This window comes from Caretta caretta, chromosome 5 (assembly GCF_965140235.1).
Source record: "Caretta caretta isolate rCarCar2 chromosome 5, rCarCar1.hap1, whole genome shotgun sequence".
In the NCBI taxonomy this organism is placed as follows: domain Eukaryota; kingdom Metazoa; phylum Chordata; order Testudines; family Cheloniidae; genus Caretta; species Caretta caretta.
The window spans coordinates 129,630,228-129,651,278 of NC_134210.1; the positions used below are offsets into that span (position 1 = coordinate 129,630,228).

Below are 21,051 nucleotides of genomic sequence, written 5' to 3' on the forward strand. Positions count from 1 at the left end.
TATTACCAGCAGGACAGTGGGGTGGGAGGAGGTATTGTTTCATATTCTCTGTGTGTATATAAAGTCTGCTGCAGTTTCCACGGTATGCATCCGATGAAGTGAGCTGTAGCTCACGAAAGCTCATGCTCAAATAAATTGGTTAGTCTCTAAGGTGCCACAAGTACTCCTTTTCTTTTTGCGAATACAGACTCACACGGCTGTTACTCTCTAACTCCTCTGTAAAGCACTTCAATATCAACTGATAAAAAGCTCTCATAAAAGCAAGGAATTAGATATTTCTTTTATACAAAGTGGGAGGAATTTTATTCATGCTACTTAATGACATTTATAGTGATCAACCAACTGCCATTTATGTAGACTGTCACAGCACATGCACCATTTTAGTTAGTTTCCTTTTAAAAGACCTATCTTCAACACTAAGTCCCCCCACTGATCCCAATCTAACAGGCTGACTTCAGTAGTAATAGACTTCATTACTAGGACTGGAAGGGACCTCATTTGGTCACCTAGTCCAGTCCACTGCACTCAAGGCAGGACCAAGTAATAACTAGACCATTCCTGACACGTGTTTGTCTAACCTGTTCTCAAAGACCTCCAATATCGGAGATTTCACAATCTCCCTAGGCAATTTATTCCAGTGCTTAACAACCCTAACAGTTAGGAAATTTTTCCTAATATCCAACTTAAACCTCCATTGCTGCAATTTAAGACCTCGGCTTCTTGTCCTATCCTCAGAGGTTAAGGAAATCTATTTTTCCCTCTCCTCCTTGTAACTACCTTTTATGTTCTTGAAAACTGTTATAGCCTCCCTCAGTCTTCTCTTCTCCAGACTAAACAAACCCAACTTTTTCAGTCTTCCCTCATAGGTCATGTTTTCTAGACCTTTAATCATTTTTGTTGGTCTCCTATGGACAAACTGGAGAAAGTCCAGATCTTTCCAAAATGTGGCACCCAAAACTGACAATACTCCAACTGATGCCCAATCAGCATGGAGTAGAGTAAAAGATTTTACATGTCTTGCTTACGACACTCCTGCCGATACATCCCAATGAATGAATTAATGCTCCAGGAGAGGAGTTACATTGAGAAGGTTCTGGAAATGCACAAGAGAACCTGAGAAAATGTCAGTGCAATGATCTGATTAGGTTAAGTGTTTAGGAAAGTGCTGAAGACATGTCAAGGAGAACTCAATGTTTTCATTTTTAACTTCGTTTTCAGTGACTTGTTTTAAGTTGTTCAAATTCAGATCATTCTGATGACTTCCAACAATTTGGAGACCAGGAAGGAAGTGGAATAGGTCGCTAGGAATCTTTCAAAGCTTGCTACCTCAGACAGCCAAACCACTAAGCTGCAAATAGGCTATGTATTACCATGTTCATGGAAACAGAAGAATAAATCAGCTCTAGGAGATTCTTCAGGATTCTATTGTACAGCACTTGCTGCCTATATCCATCACCAGCTGATCCAGAAAGTTGGGAGCTACTTTGCATATGATCTGAGGGGCAATATGGGGCTAGCTACTGGAATACAGCTACAACTTGCTGCTGAAGCACAGCTGGAGACTGCAGATGGCTGGATCAATACATGTTGGGTATTTATATGGATGAAGACACTCACAATTACAAGACAGGATTAAAAAGAAAGTGTTAGAAAGCAATAAACCCTCAGATTTAAGGGAATTAGCCATCCTCTGAGGGGTGTAATCAGTTAAGTTGCTACAGGCCACATATTCTATAATTGTCCATTTTGGGATTTCAAACACCTTACTCTGATGCATCTGGCAATAACTGTTGTTAGGCAAGACACTGGTCCTGTGGACCACTGGCCCAACCCAGTATTTAAATCCTTCTTTGTCATGTCTAACATTTAGTTAGGAAACTAGTCTAAGTAGGGGGCATGTTTTTCCATGTCATGTGTGATCCTAAGAACTACAAAGTACCTTAGCAGTGGCGAGAAGGTATGCCTATCAAGCATCTCTATTTTTATTTCACTAGAATTTGGGCAGCTGGCTTTGCCTACCTGAGAGATTTGTTATCCATTTATGAAATCTGACCTAACGCACATTTTGCTAATTCATGCCTAAGAGACCCTTGAAAAAGTCAAATAGTCTTTTCCTAGTTCCTTTGTAAAGATATAAATAGCTTCTTAGGGGGCTACATATGGCATATTTTCACTTGAGAGGCATTTAAGTGGTTTAAATCCAAGACAACTGACTCTCTGATAGGAAAGTCAGTTAAAATTTGGGACTTATCCTGTATGCAGGAGCCCATAATTAATGAGTTAATGAAGTTTCAGAATTTTAGATGTAAATGTAAATGGTCACAGCCTATTACAAGCAACTCTAAGATTAGTACCTCATTTGAGAGGAGAGATTATTCAATAACCCTCAAATACTTATTGAAATACAAACAGCACTACAGTATTTTTTTCTGGGTGCATTTGGTTTTGGCTATTGAAGTATGTCATAAAAAACAGACAAAGCACGTTGGATCAAGGATGGCCTTTGCCACACAGTGCCTAGCACAATGGGTTCCTGGTCCAGGACTGTGGCTCCTGCAGTATAGATAATAAATTCCATACAAGCACCCTGTTGGTAACTATGGTTCTTAAGTAGGGTCTCATCTGGGTGAACAAAGGTGGGCATCAGAATTTAGTTTTGTAGCCTGAACTTAAGTTACCATGAGTCACAAGGGAGAGGAGTTCACCAACTCAGCATGAATCTCTATGCCTCCCCATCAAGATCATGCAACATCACTGTGGTAGTTAGTTACTTAACATGCAGCTTTGGTATTTCTTGACTCCAGGCAGCCTCTACTCAGCTACACAAATGAGGTGTCAATACTCTCCAGCTTCCCCATCTCATTTTCTGATCATTTGGCACAGAGTGTGCAACTTTGCTCCCATATTCCAGTCTCTCAGAAAGGCAGTTGTAGCAGTGAACTTCTGTCATAGTAAAGACCAAAACCTTCCCCCTATGTGGATGGAGAGCAGGTGATCGCCATCCATTCAGGAAACCTATATGAATTATTTTTCTTCTGGGAGCATCTATAAAACATCATATTGCCCATATGTTAGTTAGCAAGACACAGCTATTCTTAGTATCTCTGCTTAAACACTGTACAACCCCTGCTCCCTCTTCCTGTTACTCCTGAGGGCATTCTGTGGTGGGGTCCAGATGCTGGGGAAGTGGGGCTCAGTGGGGTGGGGATCCAGGTGCAGCTGGTTGGGGCTCAGTAAGGTGGGGATCCAGGTGCAGGTGGCTCAGGGTGGTCCAGGTGCAAGGGAAGTGGCACTGGGTATGAGGGGGATCTGGATGCACCAGGGGTTGGGTGGATGGGGGAGCAGCTCCTTGTACAGTGATCCCTCCCCCTGCAGCTGAGGACCGATGGGTGCAGGAAGCACAGGGGTGGGGGTGGTGAGAGGGAGTTTGCAGAGCTTCCTACAGCCAGGAGAGAAATCCGGGGTGGGTATGACAGCCCCAGAAGCCGTGCAAGGGAAGTCCCGTCCTCCCCAGCCCAGCCGGGACTAGCAGCTGAGCCTGGCCCACGGTAGGAGCCACCAGCCGGGTCTTCTGCAGTCCCTCCCCTTGCTCCACAGTGAGTTACCTCTCTGCCGGCTGCCCTGGGCACCCACAACATACTGCTGGGGAGGGTCACATGACTGCTCGTGGCTTCCTTTTGCTTCCCCATCAGAAAGTCATTATTCTGCAGGGAAGCAAAGAAAGCTGTGGAGGACATAAATTCTTCCCATGTGCAGTGGCGCAGAATTCCCCCAGGACTATTCTATTTAGCCTCTAGGTACCTATCAATAGAACAAGTGAAATCATGAAGAGGCACATGAATGTTTAGTGTACCTGGCACAAATACCTTGCCACGCCAGCTACAATAGTGCCATGCAAACACCTGTTCTCACTTTCAGGTAACACTGTAAATAAGAAGTGGGTAGCATTATCTCCCATAATTGTAAACAAACTTGTTTGTCTTAGCAATTGGCTGAACAAGTAGTAAGACGAAGTGGACTTGTAGGCTCTAAAATTTTACATTGTTTTGTTTTTGAATGCTATTATGTAAAAAAAATAATTCTACATGATTCTAATTCTTCATGATTAAGCGATTGCACTACAGTACATGTATGAGGAGTTGAAAAATACTATTTATTTTGTTTTTCTTTTACAGTGCAAATATTTGTAATAAAAATAGTATAAAGTGAACACTATAATGTGTATTCTGTGTTGTAATTGAAATCTTATATTTGAAAATGTAGAAAAACGTACAAAATATTTATAATCATTTAATTGGTATTCTATTGTTTAACAGTGCAATTAAAACTGATTAATCATGACTTTTTTGTAATCTAGTTAATTTGTTTTGCATTAATCGCTTGCATTAACTGCAATTGGCAGCCCTAATCAGAATCCATTTATATAATGGGATACTTGAGCACTCTTAGCAGTTCCTTGTTCATGGTAGCACATGATACTATTCCAAGCTTCTCAGATTCAGTTTCTGTTTGTGTATTCGTGAAAGGAAACTACTTGAAATATAACTCTGCTCTAAAAAATAACTCCAGGAAAATCAGATAAAACAGCATGGTGAGCATGACAGAAGGTGTTTTTGCTTGGGTATTTTCTAAATAGTAGAATACAGAGCAACATTTTATGCAGTTTGAGAGAAGCAGTAGAGGTCTTTAATTCACATGAAAGTTAGGCACATGGCGTTAGTTTTTGGAGCTTCTTCTTAGTTACTGATCCTTGCAGCACGTTTTCACTCCTGCCTCCATACACCTAGACACTAGTTGCAAAATTCAATATTAACTGTTGCAAGGAAAACAAAAACCTGCATGCCTGATGTTCCAGCATTTGTTATGTGACTCATGTATAACCCTTCCAGTTTTGAGTACCACTTCACAAACTCCACAATCTATTTCAGTGTATATATATGTTTATTCATGCTTAACATCAGTAAACCCCACTCCCAAAGTTTATCAGAGGCATGGTATTTTTGTCTTCTATGAACTGTAAGATTGTGACCCAACAGGTCTGTCTCCATCATCAATGGAACTGTAAGTCAAATCAATAATGCAGAGACTAAGATCAACTACCAATAGCACGAGCCTTCTCCTCCAATATAGGATCCTAATAAGTTTCACTACTACTTTTCAGAAATTGTTGGGACAATGCTGCAGGATCATCTTGCCTGAAAGAAGAGCAACATGAAAGCAGACACCCAATGGAACGTTTGAATGTGAAAGATTTGGAGCAAGTTTAATGTTCTCCTGCTTAACTAGAAGGCAGTCATTTTAATTCACTTTTAAATGAAAGAAAGAAATGAATGGATATATGTGCACCTCTCCTTCTACGCTGCCCATATGCTCCAAACTAGTTTGTCCCTTCCCTTCCCTCCACTATGCCAGTTACATAGTTGCTCCATATCTGAAGACTAATTGCAACCCAGACAAGGAGACAGTGGCCTCCAGACATCTCTAGATCTTACAAATAGAGAAAGGGAAAGCTTTAGGCTTAAGCTCATCTCCTCAGCTTGCAGGATTGCAAGAGCTATTTACTTCAGCCTGGTCCAGTAACTAACTTCAGACTGTGAATTAAACTGATATCCAGTGAGCTTCTAAGTGAGATACAACTCTCCATCCTGGTTACCAATAGATTGGATAAAATTTCAGTGTAGTCAGATGAGCTCAGAGAAAGTCATGAGGCATTTGCTCTGATTATTCTAATCTATGGGGACACAATATCGCTACAACCTGGCAGAACTTCTGCACTCAATGCACTAGAACACTACAGTATTTTAAAAGGGATACTAATTACTGTTACAAAATGAGGCACTTAAGTTACAGATGTTGAATTCATACATTGACCTTCAGTATTTTCTGGTCCTCAAGCTTTACCATCTGTTCTGTGGATAATCTGTTCAGACACACTTAGCTAAGAAAATCAATATTAAATCTCATGTTTAAATCAGAGGTATAGAGGCATCCATTGCTTTTTATGAAGGGCTCTCTTAATCTAATCATTAGTGACCTACCCTTTAATTCTAATACTTCCCAATCTCTAAATCAAGCCAGCAGTATCTGGTTTGTTTGCTTTAACATAAAAACTGGATGGTTTGTCAAGTATTGTAAAACAAATGAATGTTCACAAGTAGCTCCCATATGGCAATAAGCTGTTTCAGTGTTGATTAAGTTACTTTAGTATGCATGTAATCTTACAAGTCAAAACTGCCTGCTGCCGTGCTTCAGGGTAGCTTTGGCACAAGACAGCCTCAGTAATTGTACATGCTACCAATTCCCTAACAAGATATCTAAATCCAATTTACGAGCCCCAGTTCTCAAATGGCATGATCCTGATCTACTTGGTCCATGGTTGACTCAAAATAGAAGATACTGTAACATTTGACCCTGCACCTGTCTTGTTACTTATTTAAACTAGTTTGCAGGCCTGGGTCTGTAAGATTTAATCACTTTTCCTAAGCACCTCTCTAGACCTTGCACAGGCCTAAACCTTTCACTTGTGCTGTATTTTAATATATTTTAAAGGTCAATGTCTCTAAGCTCAGGACATGACTAGTATGAACCAAATCTTGCACCAAGATTATACCTAAATTAAGAAACTGAGTAAAGAAAACTGTACATCTGTGTAGTTCATTAGTTCAAACTAGCTAGCCTGGACAAATCTTTTGTTGACTTAAGTATCATCATGATCAGAAAAACTGTAAAAATGATCACTACTCACTCAGCAAAGCAGCTCCCAATGTGTATTTAGATTCAATGTATTGACCACCGATTACTTTATTGCTCTTTCCATCACTGCAGAGCTAGTATATTTATGTAGATTTAGTGAATTCCATGGTACAGATCTGGCTGAATCCTCCTAGGGGGACAATCTGTTGTAACTGGACCCAACTTTTGGATCCCAAATGTTTCTAAAGCTGGGTCTAAGCGTGTGGAAGCTGCCATTTCTCTCTCTAACCTCTATGGTACTTCCGCATGCAGATCTGTCTGGCCCACTTCCTTGGGCTGTAGGTCTCCACAGTCCAACTCCCCTAGCTCCTAAGATCTCTAGCCCATTTTTGATTTGGCACCTGTTGCACTACTTCATACATTTAGAATGGCCATCCATATAGGGTATGCCAAGCTTACATTCCCTTTCCAACAGCTCCTAAGGTTTCATTTTGGAAAGCTAGGATAATCATACAAACATCAGTCTGTTTTGTAGTAAGCTTGGTGTCTGCTCAAATCTCTGTACTAATGTGAGGAGGCAGAAACTTAGGGTGCTTAGCACAATTCAGCTTTAGCACATCACTAACTACCATGTACAAGAGTGTAGGAATGAAGGAAAATTTGTGATTTGTAGTTTTAAGTAAAACAAAAGTCAGTTAGCCATTGTGGGAAGTCTGTAAGGGAAAAAAATGTAGCTGGCAAGATAAGTTGTAAAAATGCTGAACTCAATGTAGGTGATGAGAAGAAATTTCTCATTATCAGAGCGGATTCTAAGAAAAGTTGTGATACGATAAACTTATAGTGATCCCTGACACACCAATGTTATCTTGAAGAAAAGTGCTCAGTTGTAACTCGTCTATGCCAAGCGTAAGTGTTCCCAACCCAAAACTAGTTTTTAGCTAAAGTTAGGAATTGGCAATCACTTGTTTGTTAAAGGGTATAAAAAGATGAACTCTTAGGGGTTCATTACTAATAACTGCCTGCCCAAGTTGGAGTAAACTAACATAGGTCTAAGCACCCCTGGATTTAGTCCATTTGTGTCTTTATTAAATGCTTATGAACATCTGTTACTGGTTGGATGTAGTAATTCCTGGTTATATAGGCTTTTTAGACACATTTAGAGCAATTGCATAAATATAATTTGGTCTTTGGATTTAATAAAGGAATTTATGATTGAATTGGTGTCATGGTGGTACCCTGTACCAATAACTATTCCAACAAAAAAAAGTACAGTTTTAAAGATACCTGGAAGTTACTGTTCTAACCCTGTTCACAGTTGCTCAGCTTTCCAAAGCCTTTATCTTTCAATCTGAAGTTTTTCAGGCATAGTCTGAACAAACTTTTTCAGTCACAACACACAAGAAAAAACTTACCAACTTAACTGTTGAAATGCCCAAGCAGAGTTGAAATTTTGCAAAGAGTAGAGAGATTGAGTGTGCTGATGAAGATTTGTTTTATTTGACCAAGTTGCAACCCATTTAAAATTACTCTGTGCATGCACAGCTAAGGCGGCTAAATAGGACATGCAGGTGACAAATCATAGAAGATTAGGGTTGGAAGAGACCTCAGGAGGTCACCTAGCCCAACCCCCTGCTCAAAGCAGGGCCAACCCCAACTAAATCACCCCAGCCAGGGCTGTGTCAAGCCAGGCCTTAAAAACCTCTAAGAATGGAGATTCCACCACCTCCCTAGGTAACCCATTCCAGTGCTTCACCAACCTCCTAGTGAAATAGTTTTTCCTAATATCCAACCTAGACCTCCCCCACTGCAACTTGAGACCACTGCTTCTTGTTCTGTCAAATCTTCCTGTGCTGTGAGAATTTGAGAGAAAATATTCCTAATGGGAGAGTCCTGTCTCATTCATTGTTTATTTTCTAAGGCAAGAGCTGCAGTACTAGTGAGGTTTGAAGAGGGGAGAGGAGAGAAGAGTCTAATATGGTAAGAAATGGCTTGCAAGGTGTGTAAGACAGTGCTCTGCTTCTATTAACAGAATCCAAATTATCTATAACGCAAAACTTTATTTTCAAAAAAGTTCATCTAAAAACTACATTGGAAATATTCCAGTTGCAAAGAGAAGCACCCAAAGGTGTGAAAATGGTATTTATATGGCCCCCATTACTGTAGTTTTTATAACCTTTGATATATTTCTTCTCACAGCACCACAGCAGGTTGAGAGTTGAGGCCACATACATAGCTGCAGCTCTGGCATTCTATGGCTTGTGTGCTGGACATATCCGGATGGACTGGGAGTTCCCAGGAAAGTACATCTAGCAGCAGGTGGACACCAGTGCTTAAAGTGGGCCAGGTTGCAACCCAGGAAATAATATTTTTGAGACGAGAGCTAGGTCACTGACAGGCACATGATTTTAGCGCCAGCTAGGAGAAAACCTCCCTCTGAATGGCTGCTTTCCCCACTTCCTGGAGAAGAGAAGCCAGGTAGGGCAGGTGCAGGAAGGAGGCACATCCCCTGCCCTCGGGATGGGACTGCCATTCTCACAGGAAGCAACAGAAAGAGCCCAGCAGCTCAGCTGCCCCTGCTACCCTCCCCATTGTGAGCATCTGTCCCTCTGCACCTGCCCACTGCAACTCCCCGTCTGGGAAGGAGGAAAGGGGACCAGCTGCAGCCCCCACAAGCCATGAAGAACCCCAGGAACTGCAGGAGGAATGCACAGAGATGAGGCTGAGCAGAGCCCACCGAGGAGGAAACGAGGAGTGGGCAGGATTGTTGCTGGGCAGAGAAATGGACAGAGGTGCAGGGTGAGGAGACACCCCTCCCACACCACCACAACCCCCTTCACCTCGATGTGCTGCTTGACCGCCTGCATGCGCTCCAGCTGCATCTCCTCCTTGATGCCGATCTGGTGCCAAATGTCCAGCAGCTTCCCCAGGGCGTGGTTGACGCTGCTCACCAAGGAGGAGGCCAGGACCTCACTGAGGAGAAACACCTTGTCAGGCCCCGGGCAGCTCAGCGTCCGACCCCCCCCGCCTGCCAACGCGGAGAAGGGGTGCCGGGGTACGGAGGGAGACACGGGGGGGGAGGGGCGGAGGCTGAGCAGGAGGCCCGGGGAGCGGCTGTCGCCCAGGACAGGCAGCCCCGTCCACCCCTCCGCTCACTCACCTCTTGCGCGGGGTCCTCGGCATCCTCGCGGCGAGGGGGGGAGGCTCAGCCTCTCGGGCTCACACTGCGGGCTCGCGGCTGAAGCGGCGCTCTCCCGGCTAACGAACCTAACGGCAGCTACTAGGATTCAAACCAGCCGTACAACACAGAAACGCGTCTCGATTGGCCAAACAAACAGCGACTCACAGCTCGTGTCTTATAGAAATCCTTCCTCACTCGCACGCACAGCCACCCACCCACCCTCCGGGACGCAGCGTGTGACATACAGAGCGGTGCCCGGATGAAAGTCAGCGTTCTATTTTGGCCACGCCCACCATCTGTCACACTGGGGAGCTGTGATGACGTCAGGTAGGAAGGCGGGGCGCTCGGGGCAGGGACCAATAGTAATCGAGATCCTTTGTTTTCCTTCTCGAAAAGAACCACACGGAGGTGGAGTCGTGGGTAGGTCATGTGATCATGGGAGGGGAATCCCCGAGGCACTGGGGGATTATGTAGGGTCTCTGGGGAGTATAGTTGGTGTACGTAGGGAGATATGGGGTCTCTGGGGCGTATAGTCGGTGTACGAAGGGGGAAATGGGGGTCTCTGGGGAGTATACTTGGTGTACGTAGGGGGATATGAGGTCTCTGGGGAGTATAGTGGGTGTACGTAGGGGGATATGGGGTCTCTGGGGAGTATAGTGGGTGTACGTAGGGGGATATGGGGTCTCTGGGGAGTATAGTCGGTGTACGTAGGGGGATATGGGGTCTCTGGGGAGTATAGTAGGTGTATGTAGGGGGATATGGGGTCTCTGGGGAGTATAATCGGTGTATGTAGGGGGATATGAGGTCTCTGGGGAGTATACTTGGTGTACGTAGGGGGATATGGGGTCTCTGGGGCGTACAGTTGGTGTATGTAGGGGGATATGGGGTCTCTGGGGAGTATAATTGGTGTATGTAGGGGGATATGGGGTCTCTGGGGAGTATAATCGGTGTACGTAGGGGGATATGCGGTTTCTGGGGAGTATAATCGGTGTACATAGGGGGATATGAGGTCTCTGGGGAGTATAGTCGGTGTACTTAGGGGGATATGAGGTCTCTGGGGAGTATAGTCAGTGTACGTAGGGGGATATGAGGTCTCTGGGGAGTACAGTCAGTGTATGTAGGGGGATATGCGGTCTCTGGGGAGTATAGTGGGTGTATGCGGTCTCTGGGGAGTATAGTCGGTGTATGTAGGGGGATATGAGGTCTCTGGGGAGTATAGTCGGTGTATGTAGGGGGATATGGGGTCTCTGGGGAGTATAATCGGTGTATGTAGGGGGATATGCGGTCTCTGGGGAGTATAGTCGGTGTATGTAGGGGGATATGAGGTCTCTGGGGAGTATAGTTGGTGTATGTAGGGGGATATGAGGTCTCTGGGGAGTACAGTCAGTGTATGTAGGGGGATATGCGGTCTCTGGGGAGTATAGTGGGTGTATGCGGTCTCTGGGGAGTATAGTCGGTGTATGTAGGGGGATATGAGGTCTCTGGGGAGTATAGTCGGTGTATGTAGGGGGATATGGGGTCTCTGGGGAGTATAATCGGTGTATGTAGGGGGATATGCGGTCTCTGGGGAGTATAGTCGGTGTATGTAGGGGGATATGCGGTCTCTGGGGAGTATAGTGGGTGTATGCGGTCTCTGGGGAGTATAGTCGGTGTATGTAGGGGGATATGAGGTCTCTGGGGAGTATAGTCGGTGTATGTAGGGGGATATGGGGTCTCTGGGGAGTATAATCGGTGTATGTAGGGGGATATGCGGTCTCTGGGGAGTATAGTCGGTGTATGTAGGGGGATATGAGGTCTCTGGGGAGTATAGTTGGTGTATGTAGGGGGATATGGGGTCTCTGGGGAGTATAGTCGGTGTATGTAGGGGGATATGGGGTCTCTGGGGAATATAGTGGGTATACGTAGGGGTATAGGGTCTGGGGGGCATGTACAGGTTATAGGGTGTCTGGGAGCATAATGAGTGTGTATAGGGTCTCTGGTGGGTTTGTAGGGGTTATAGGGTTTCTGGGGGGCATAGTGGGTGTATTTAGGGGTATATGGTCTCACTGGGGACACACAGAGACCATATAGGGGAGAACTTTTGTGTAGAGTAGACTGGGGTGTCTAGGGAAGGGAGATGTGTACAATGATGTCAACACACCTGGATTCAGAGGAACAGCCGTGTTAGTCTGTATTCGCAAAAAGAAAAGGAGTACTTGTGGCACCTGTAGCTCACGAAAGCTCATGCTCAAATAAATTGGTTAGTCTCTAAGGTGCCACAAGTACTCCTTTTCTTTTTGCAAACACACCTGGAGTTCCCCTCAAAGCCATTTAACTGCCCATCTGCCCCTCCAGCAAGTATTCATGTACAGGATCTGTCCCAAAATGCTGTCCTGTTTGTTGGGGTAGGAGAGGGGCAAGGACTGCACCTAGAAGGGCTGAGGGTGGAGCGAATTTGAGGCCCGGTGTATTCTAGAAAATTAGGTTGGCATAGCTAACATCAGGAGTGTGAGAAATCACACCTCCGAGTGGCGTAGTTTAGCCAACCTAAGTCCCCGTCCAGACAGTGCTAGCTCTCTTGAAGAATTCTTTGGTCTAACTAGCTGCTGTCTCTTGGGAAAGTGGATTATCTACGCCAACAGGAGAATCCCTCCCATCAGCATAGGTAGTATATACTGAAGTGCTACAGCTGTAGTGTTTTAGGTGAAGATAACCCCTCAGGAATAGTGGATAAAGGTTTCCTCTTTAATAACTGGGGAAACCTGTGATGTGCGTGCCTGGGCTTTGCAGCTTGGAAACTCCTGTTATTTGCCCAATGCCTGGTTCTCATGTACAAGGTGTTACACCACAAAGCACAACACACTGGCATTACAGTCCTACCAAGGCACTACAGTGTTGCTTAAGTGCCTCCGTTCTTTCCTTTCTGACAAAAGCCAGAGAGTAGTACAATACTAGGCAATTGACTATCTGCCCTGAAAGCTCTTTCATGCAGTCTATACGGCCTTGTCCACACTACAGAATTAAGTCAACTAAGTTAGGCTGACGTACAGCCACCACAGTAATTACTATGGTTTTTCACGTCCACACTATGCCCCCTCTGTCGGCAGTGTGCATCCTCTCCAGAAGTGCTTCTGCCAATTTAACTGACAGTATTAGGGCATTGTGCTCCAGCAGTGAGCCCTGCGCAGGGCTGATAGCTCAGGCTCTCAAAGGCCATGTAAGTAATGCAGTGTCCACACCTGTGGTTCTCAACCTGTGTACGCATGCAGCCCAGTTAGCACACAGCTGCTCTGGCCTGGCAGGGGGTGGGGCTGGCTGAGGAAGAGACTGCGTCTGGCAGCCTTCAGGAGCTCTCCTGCAGGCTTGGGGCTGGTGAGTGCCATAGGATGGCAGGGTGTGGGAGAGTGGGTCTCTGGGCAGGTTTTGGGGTGGGGGGGGCTCTGTGAACTAGGGGTTTGCAGGGGTGCTGCAGCACCCTCAGGTTTGAGGTGGGGGTTCCACTCCTGGCCGGGTGCAGGGGGTCCTGGCTGCCCAGCTTGATGCAGCAGGGTCCGGGTCCGGGTCCTGGCTGTCCGGCGGGTCCAGTTGCGGGGTCCACCTGCCACCTAGCCCTGCACGGCAGGGTCCAGGTCCATCTGCTGCCCAGCCTGGCCCTGCGCAGCCGGATCTGGGACGGGGCTGGCTGCTGCCTGGCCCCGCATGGCAGCGAGGTCCCGGGGTCAAACAGCCGGCTGCTGCCCAGCCCTGCATGGTGGATGGGTCCCAGGGTCCGGCTGAAGCACAGCAGGGTCCTGGGTCTGGCTGCTGGCTTCCGCATGGCCCCGCTCAGTGGGATCCTGGGGTCCAACTGCTGCCTGGCCCACACCCAGGACTCTGCTCCTGGCCCCGCTCTGTGGTAGGATCTCTGCATGGGGGGCACTGGGCATAGGGGACTGTGGGGGTGTTTGAACAGGGCGCTGTGATTCTCCACCTGCAGCCCACATAACACATTGTGGGCTCCATATGCTGCCCACAATGATAAATAGGTTGAGAACCACTGGTCTACACGGACACTGTGTTGACTTAACTACATCAACCTAATGCTACACCTCTCATGGAGGTGGAGTTATGATGTCGGTGTAATGGGTGACTTACATCAGCGGAAGCAATGGTGTAGTGTGGACATTTACAGAGTTAGGTCAACGGAAGCAGTCTTAGTTGATCTAACTCTGTAGTGTAGACCAGTCCTAAATGTACATACAGTTAAGTCATAATGTACTCCTGGCAGTAGCTGAATCTGCGAAGGACAGAGCTGTCAGAAGCCAACAGCAGGACTCACCCAAAAGGAGTGGTAAGCTACCCTTTGAGTGGTTATAAACCTAAACTGTTCTAGCTTTCTCTTTCCATGTGCTACAGCCCAAATGTAGAACAAACGCCCCAAATGAGTAGAGAAAAAAGTACTGATGGGGCAAAATTGAAGTGCTGTGAGATTCCTTTTCAGTGTAAAAAACCCTACATTTTCAGTTTCATTATTCTTTATTTCCACTAAAAATAGTTTTCAAACAATAGAAGTACAAATACACCAAGTATGTGTAGAATATAGGTAACTGGGATGTGACCAAAATGGGGACATCTGGCAAGAAAGACTCAGGAGGGTAACTATTTTGTAAGTCTGAGGAGTCCTTATGGCACCTAGAGACTAACAAATTTATTTAGTACCCCTCGTTGTTTTTGCTGATACAGACTAACATGGCTACCCCTCTGAAACCTATTTTGTAAGTGTTAGTCCTCACCTTAGGTGAGTTTATTTTCTAGACATGCCTACTGTAATAGAACAGGAAGGAAGTAGAAAGGGGGAAGGGAAGGGGATGACAAAGACAAAACCAGCTTCTAGTACTAGATAAGTACTAAAACAGAGTCAAGGAAATAGAAGACACTGAGAAAGTAAATGAAAAGAAGCAAAGTTAAAATGAAAAGTAAACCAAGCTGTAACAGACAGATTCAAAGAGAAAGCAAAAACTGGAAAACAAAAATGCACTCCCTCCCTCCAAAATGCAACAAAAGGAAGAAAAGACCCACATTTAAAAATGGGAGGCAGGAAGATATAGAAAGACAGATACACTGAAAAGAAAGCCACTATATAAAATTGCTTCGAAGTATTAAAGGAAAAAGGTGTGGTTACACCATACAGCCACTGCAGATTATGTGGGAGCAGAAAACATCTTTATTTCTGCTTTGCTATGAAACCCGAATTCCTCTAACATATAATTTTACAGTATTGCCCCATTTTTACTTTGGGGATAATATTACGTGTTGTTTCATAACTAAAGTTTCTATTTAAGAATGTTTTCCTATCACACATCTATTATCTTGGTGTATTTGTAAAATAACTTTGCTTCTGCACCCTGAAATCCAGGAGGGTACAGAGGTAACACTGGCCATAGCTTACATAAAATTTCACTTCCACTCACTGCCAAAAATTACCATTCGTTTCCATACCATTTTGAAATACTCAGTTTCCTCACCCCTCCGCCCAATTCTCGACCCTGTGGCACTTCTCCATCCTCCTTCTGGTTCGAGGAAACTGTTGCAAAGGTTTTCCGACGGGCCCCTGATGGCAGTGCTCCTTTACAAGCTGTTTTTTTCACGTTCCCTTCAGAACTCGAGAGCCCAAGGACTATTGTGCAGTGTGCCTCCATCTGGATTCTCTGCTTCTGGTTGAGCCAGCCGTAGGAAAACACCTCTCTGCAAAATCTGATCCACAAGTAAAGTACTTACGTGGCACAGAATTGCTAGAATAATCCCCCCAGGATCTGGTTCCAAGCACGTTTCCAGCGCTGCTGGCTTCCCCGGTTCTCTGCAGATTTTTCCAGTCTCTGTTTCTTTCCTATTTTTGCAGGTCTGCCTTAACACTTGGCAGATTTGGAAAGCAGGAAGTAAGCAGGGGAAACCATTTGTGTAACACGAAGAGGGGTGTACTGTATTTCAAGAGCTACGCTTTGGCTTTCGATGGAGCCGCTAAAGGGAGAACCTCTCCCACGCCTGGCCCAAGAGAGGAGCGGACCCACGAGCAGTCGGAGCTTAGCGTAACAACAGAGTCCCCGTGTCCAGGCCCCCGCGGAGCGGGAGTTGACAGGGCCGGCTCCAGGCACCAGCGAACCGAGCAGGTGCGCGGGGCGGCAGGGCGTCGGGCTGTGGGGCCGCAATTCGCCGTCGGTGGCGGCGGGAATTCGGCGGGAACGCGACTAGTCTTCGGCGGCCGCCCCACCGCTGCGCCTCCGTGTTCGGCGGCCAGGTTTTGTTCTTGTTTTTTGCCGCTTGGGGAGCTGAGATGCCTGGGGGGACCCCTGGGATGAAGCCTGTTGGGATGCCTGCTCCTCAGTGAGAGCTCCGACCCTGGGGCGGCGTTAGTCTAATCCCGGCCCTTGTCCCTGGGCCCCATGGGTTCAGTTCGGAGTTGGGAGACCGCGGTAATAATCCTGCACATGCTGCTCCGTGCGGCCTCTGGATCGTACGTGCTACACGTGGATGTTTCGCAGTTTGAAAGACCCCTGAAGCACTTCTGGAAAAGCACTGGCTTCTGGTAAGCGTCCTTTGCTTTCTGAACACTCACAAATCCAACTCGAAAGAAAGATTCCTACTGAAACAGTGAGGAGTCCGGTGGCATCTTAAAGATTAACAGATTTATTTGGGTATAAGCTTTCGTGGGCTATAACCTACTTCTTGAGGTGCCACCAGACTCCTCATTGTTTTTGTGGATACAAACTAACAGGGCTACCCCTCTGATACTTGATTCCTACTGAAGTTCATACCATCTGTAGGAAAGCAAGGATGCTTTCCTTTACATATTGCATTGGTACCACCCATGGGATAGTCAAGGAGGGAGGAAGGTTTTTTTCTTTATGGCCTAAACAGTCCCCACAGGTAAGCTAAACCGGTCTTGTAAGTTTGAGAAGGCAGGTACCCAATTCAGGTAGTCAGATTTTCAGGTTCTGTTTTCCAGACATCAAAGCATCATATCCTGTGCCTTCCCACACTTAGCTACTGATTGCTAGTTTCTTCTAGTGCAGCGGGGTTGCACAGCTGTAGCAGAGAGCAGAATATGGACCAGTATTATATTACTGTTGTCTCGAGCAGCAAAATGGGTCCTAGGACAGGATAGAAGATTCAGCTGAAAGCTCTTTCCCCAGCCCTTTCAGGGGCCTGTGAACATGCAGGGCCTTCTCCCAATACAGTACACCCTGGGTTAATAGTCAGAACTCATCCATCACTTTGGTGTTTTAATTGTGCCTAAAGCCCCAACAAACCATAGGTGGAACTCACTCCTGAGCTGACTTTCTCTAGGGGCTTTTCCCAGCAAGTGCACCTCTCATCCCCTCACCTTCTTTTTGCCTTAGGGACTCTACATCTGTCTTCCTGCATTGGATAAATAGTCTCCCAGTTTTCAGAGTAACAGCTGTGTTAGTCTGTATTCGCAAAAAGAAAAGGAGTACTTGTGGCACCTTAGAGACTAACCAATTTATTTGAGCATGAGCTTTGTAGCTCACGAAAGCTTATGCTCAAATAAATTGGTTAGTCTCTAAGGTGCCACAAGTATTCCTTTTCTTTTAGTCTCCCAGTCTGAGGCATCAGAACCTGCTCCATCTCGGTGTGGGTCCAGGAACCCAGCATATTGTAATGTAACAGGCTCACATATTTACTCCCCCCTCCATGGATAGGATTGTACTGCTCTGCCTCCTAGGCAGACCCCAAAATAGACCGGTAAACTAATATGTGGCATCTTACATGAGTATCTATCACATGTGCCCATTGCCTGAGAAATGTGTGATTTCTTTTCCAGTCGAGCAGCCTAGGGAGCCAGAGTTCCCAATCCACGCTATTGCCACGTTACTGGTATCAGAGCAGTGCCTTGGTTACTCTGCAGCTGGAAGTCTGTGATAGGTTAAGCTGGAGACAAGGTGGGGGAGGTAATATCTTTTATTGGACCAACTGCTGTTGGTGAGAGAGACGAGCTACACTGAGCTCTTCCTCCTGTGTGGGAAAGATACTCAGAGTGTCGCAGATAAATACAAGGTAGTTGTGACCATGTAACCTTATTACACTATGCTGGGCTCCAGGACCCACAGGGAGATGGAGCAGGGTTCTGATGCCTCATCCTGGCAGAGTATTTACAAGGTATTTAGTTGTGACACTCTGAGTGCCTTTCCCAGCCCCAAAGAAAAGCTCTGTGTAAGCTCGAAATGTCATCTCTCTCACCAACAGAAGTTGGTCCAATAAAAGATATTGCCTCACACCTTGTATCCTAATATTGTGGGACCGACAGGGCTACTACACCACTGCATAGGTTAAGGCAGACAGTCATCAGCACAATGAGACAGGATGTGATCCCACTCAGCCAAATGTGAGGTGGGGGTAGTTCTGCATCCCCCAAATAATTGGAATCAGCAGAGTGTGTGTTGGAAAAAGTGAGTGTACCCTTTTCTAAGGGACATCTACAGTCTCTCTTTTGAGTGTGAGGTTCCCACCTTCTCTTTTACATTAGGAAAAACATGGTAGAATTACCTAAATCTCTAGGCACTGCCAATGTTAGGAGATTGGAAAAACCTTGGAAGTAAAACCTAATAGAAATGGAAATTGGTTTTTACTTAGACTGTTCAAATAACTCCTTTTACTTTACATACAGTATTCAACTCACACCAAGGCAACACTTGTAAGAAAGTGTTTTAAAGATTTTACACACTTTCCTCCCTCCCTTTAAATTAATGGCTAAGATCTCACATTTAAGATCTCCAAGACAACAAGATGAGGGAAAGCTGGAGTCAACACTTGTGCTTTTAGAAATGCCAGAACATTAGATGGTAGCGTTGATTGTGACTGTCATGTTTCTGGAGTGGACAGTCCATGTTATAGATTGTTTAGACATCGTCAAAGACACTGAATAGTTAGTGCTAAACCCCAACACATTTTTAGAACAGTTTAAGGTTTAACTTCTGAACCACACCATGCTATAAAAAACTTTTATTTCATATTTCTAAGTGTACAGGAAAGGAAAGTTAAAGCCAGCTTTCTTAAACTTTTTCTTAAATGATTGAGGTTATTATTAATATTAGCTGAAAACATCTTGGTTACAATTTACAAACCTCCATTTACAGTTTCTCCAAAAGGAAAGGAAAACAGATTAAAAGGAAGGCAGAAAAGGTACAAACAACGGTTCTGTTACATCAGGCCACAGTTCACATCTAGTCAGACAGGAACCCCAAAAGGGCTTAACTGGAAATCTGAATCAGAAGTAGGTCTAGTTGTTGAATGTAGTTTCCTCTTTCCATGTCATGGGAATATCAGATGATCTGACAGAGACCAGATTTGGGACTTGCTAGAGAACACTGATGAAATCTTCGAAACACCAAGTTCTGAGATTCTATAGACTTGATATATGTAAACTAGAAAGGAAAAGTAAAGGGAAAGGACAGATACCAGGACAACAAGCCACAGAGGACAAAAGCTGCTGCTGAGATAGGATAACCCATGCTAAATCCGTTGTAGGTCTTTGCAAAATAAAGGGGTTTAGTAATGTGAAGCGGTGTTTGAGCTAAAGCAGGGGTTCTCAACCTTTTTCTTTCTGAGGCCCCCCTTAACATGCTACAAAAACTCCAGGGCCCAGAGGGGGAGGCAGGACTCAGGGCTCCAGGCCAGGGGTGAGACCCTTGAGCATAGGCATAGTTTAACTTCTATTTTGAGGGGGAGGGCAAGGACTGGGAGGGCTCGGGCCAGCTCCGCACAGCAGGGTTTAGGGAGGGAGCACCACCTCCACCTCCTGACTCATCTCAGCGGGCCACTCACCTGTCGCTGTGTGCCAGTGGCTGCTCCCCGAGGGCTCTGCCAGCCCAGGAGCCAGGTCCCCGTCTGGGCAGCTCTGACCAGCTGTGTGAGCAGTCAAACGGGGCTGGGAGCTGAGGAGAAGCCACAACCCCGGGCACCAGCAGCAGACTGGGGAATGCCAGGACTGCCCACTCCATGGTATCACCAGCCAGAGGAGCAGCTGCCCACACTGCCTGGCTCTGGCTTCCCGCCTAGGATCTGGCCAGAGGGTGGGACCTGAGGGGGGCTGAGAGAGGAGGAAGAGATGTCGGGGGTGTGGGGGGGTAGAGCTGCCCCTAGGACTGCCCCACTCTGGGTAAGGCACTGCAGTTTGCAGGGGCAAGACCCTCATGCCCCCTCAACTGTGCCCATGGGCTCAGGGCTTCTGCCTGTGTCTGGGCTTCAGCCCTGCTGTTCCCGGCTTCATCGTGGAGGTGGGGGGAGCTCGGGATTTCAGTTCCCTGCCGCTCCGACTTTAGGGCGGGTGGGGGAAGGGGAGCTCGGGATTTCAGCTCTGCGCCGCTCCCGGCTTCAGCCCTGCAGTGGGTGGGGGGCCGGCACTGGAGCTTGGAGTTTCAGTGGTGGGGCTCCGTGGCCCCCCTGAAAGGGTTTGCAGATCCCCACGGGGCCACAGACTCCCGGTTGAGAACCACTGAGCTGAAGCTCTAGGTCCATTGGCTCGGAAGCAGTAGCAGATTCAAACTTCTATCTGGTCCAGCCACTAGAAGGCGACAGCTACCCACAATGAGTGAGTATGCATTACAATAGGCTCTTTATGAGTATAGGTTTCAGAGTAACAGCCGTGTTAGTCTGTATTCGCAAAAAGAAAAGGAGTACTTGTGGCACCTTAGAGACTAACCAATTTATTTGAGCATGAGCTTTTGTGAGCTACAGCTCACTTCATCGGAGGCATACTGTGGAAAGTGTAGAAGATCTTTTTATATACACACAATCTTCTACACTTTCCACAGTATGCCTCCGATGAAGTGAGCTGTAGCTCACGAAAGCTTATGCTCAAATAAATTGGTTAGTCTCTAAGGTGCCACAAGTCCTCCTTTTCTTTTTATGAGTATAATGAAGCTATGCTCCCGTAACAAAGTAAACCAGCACAATATTCAGTTCTATTAAGTTTCATAAGTATATGAAAAGTATGAAGTGTATCAGGATATATTTTACCCAAGTCTTGCAATGATTTAGCATGTTCTCTCTTTTCTGTAAAAACGAAGCTGAATTATGAGAACTAGGGCATTCACAGGAGACCTGTATTTAGGAACATAGGACTGAAAGGCCCTCCTGGGTCACTGCGTCCAGTCCCCCACTGTTGCTGCAACCCCAACAGTTAGCACTTAACCCAACAAACTCAG

At 46.0% G+C, this 21,051-nt stretch overlaps 2 protein-coding genes across 3 annotated transcripts in view; one reads left to right on the forward strand and one right to left on the reverse strand.

Moving 5' to 3' along the window:
* The window catches only part of LOC125637234 (protein regulator of cytokinesis 1), a 36,613-nt gene extending 26,495 nt beyond the window's left edge, over positions 1-10,118 (reverse strand). The window contains exons 1-2 of the mRNA XM_048851479.2: positions 9,851-10,118; positions 9,531-9,663 (exon numbers count right to left, since the gene is read on the reverse strand). Coding sequence (XP_048707436.1) covers positions 9,531-9,663; positions 9,851-9,873 — 156 coding nt within the window. The 5' untranslated portion in view covers positions 9,874-10,118. The remainder of the gene's footprint in view (positions 1-9,530; positions 9,664-9,850) is intronic.
* Positions 10,119-15,383: 5,265 nt separating this feature from the next.
* Positions 15,384-21,051, forward strand: part of IDUA (alpha-L-iduronidase) — a 79,936-nt gene continuing 74,268 nt past the window's right edge. For both annotated transcript variants that reach the window (XM_048851473.2, XM_048851475.2), the window contains exon 1: positions 15,384-16,412. In XM_048851473.2, the coding sequence (XP_048707430.2) occupies positions 16,270-16,412 (143 nt within the window). In that variant the 5' untranslated portion in view covers positions 15,384-16,269. The remainder of the gene's footprint in view (positions 16,413-21,051) is intronic.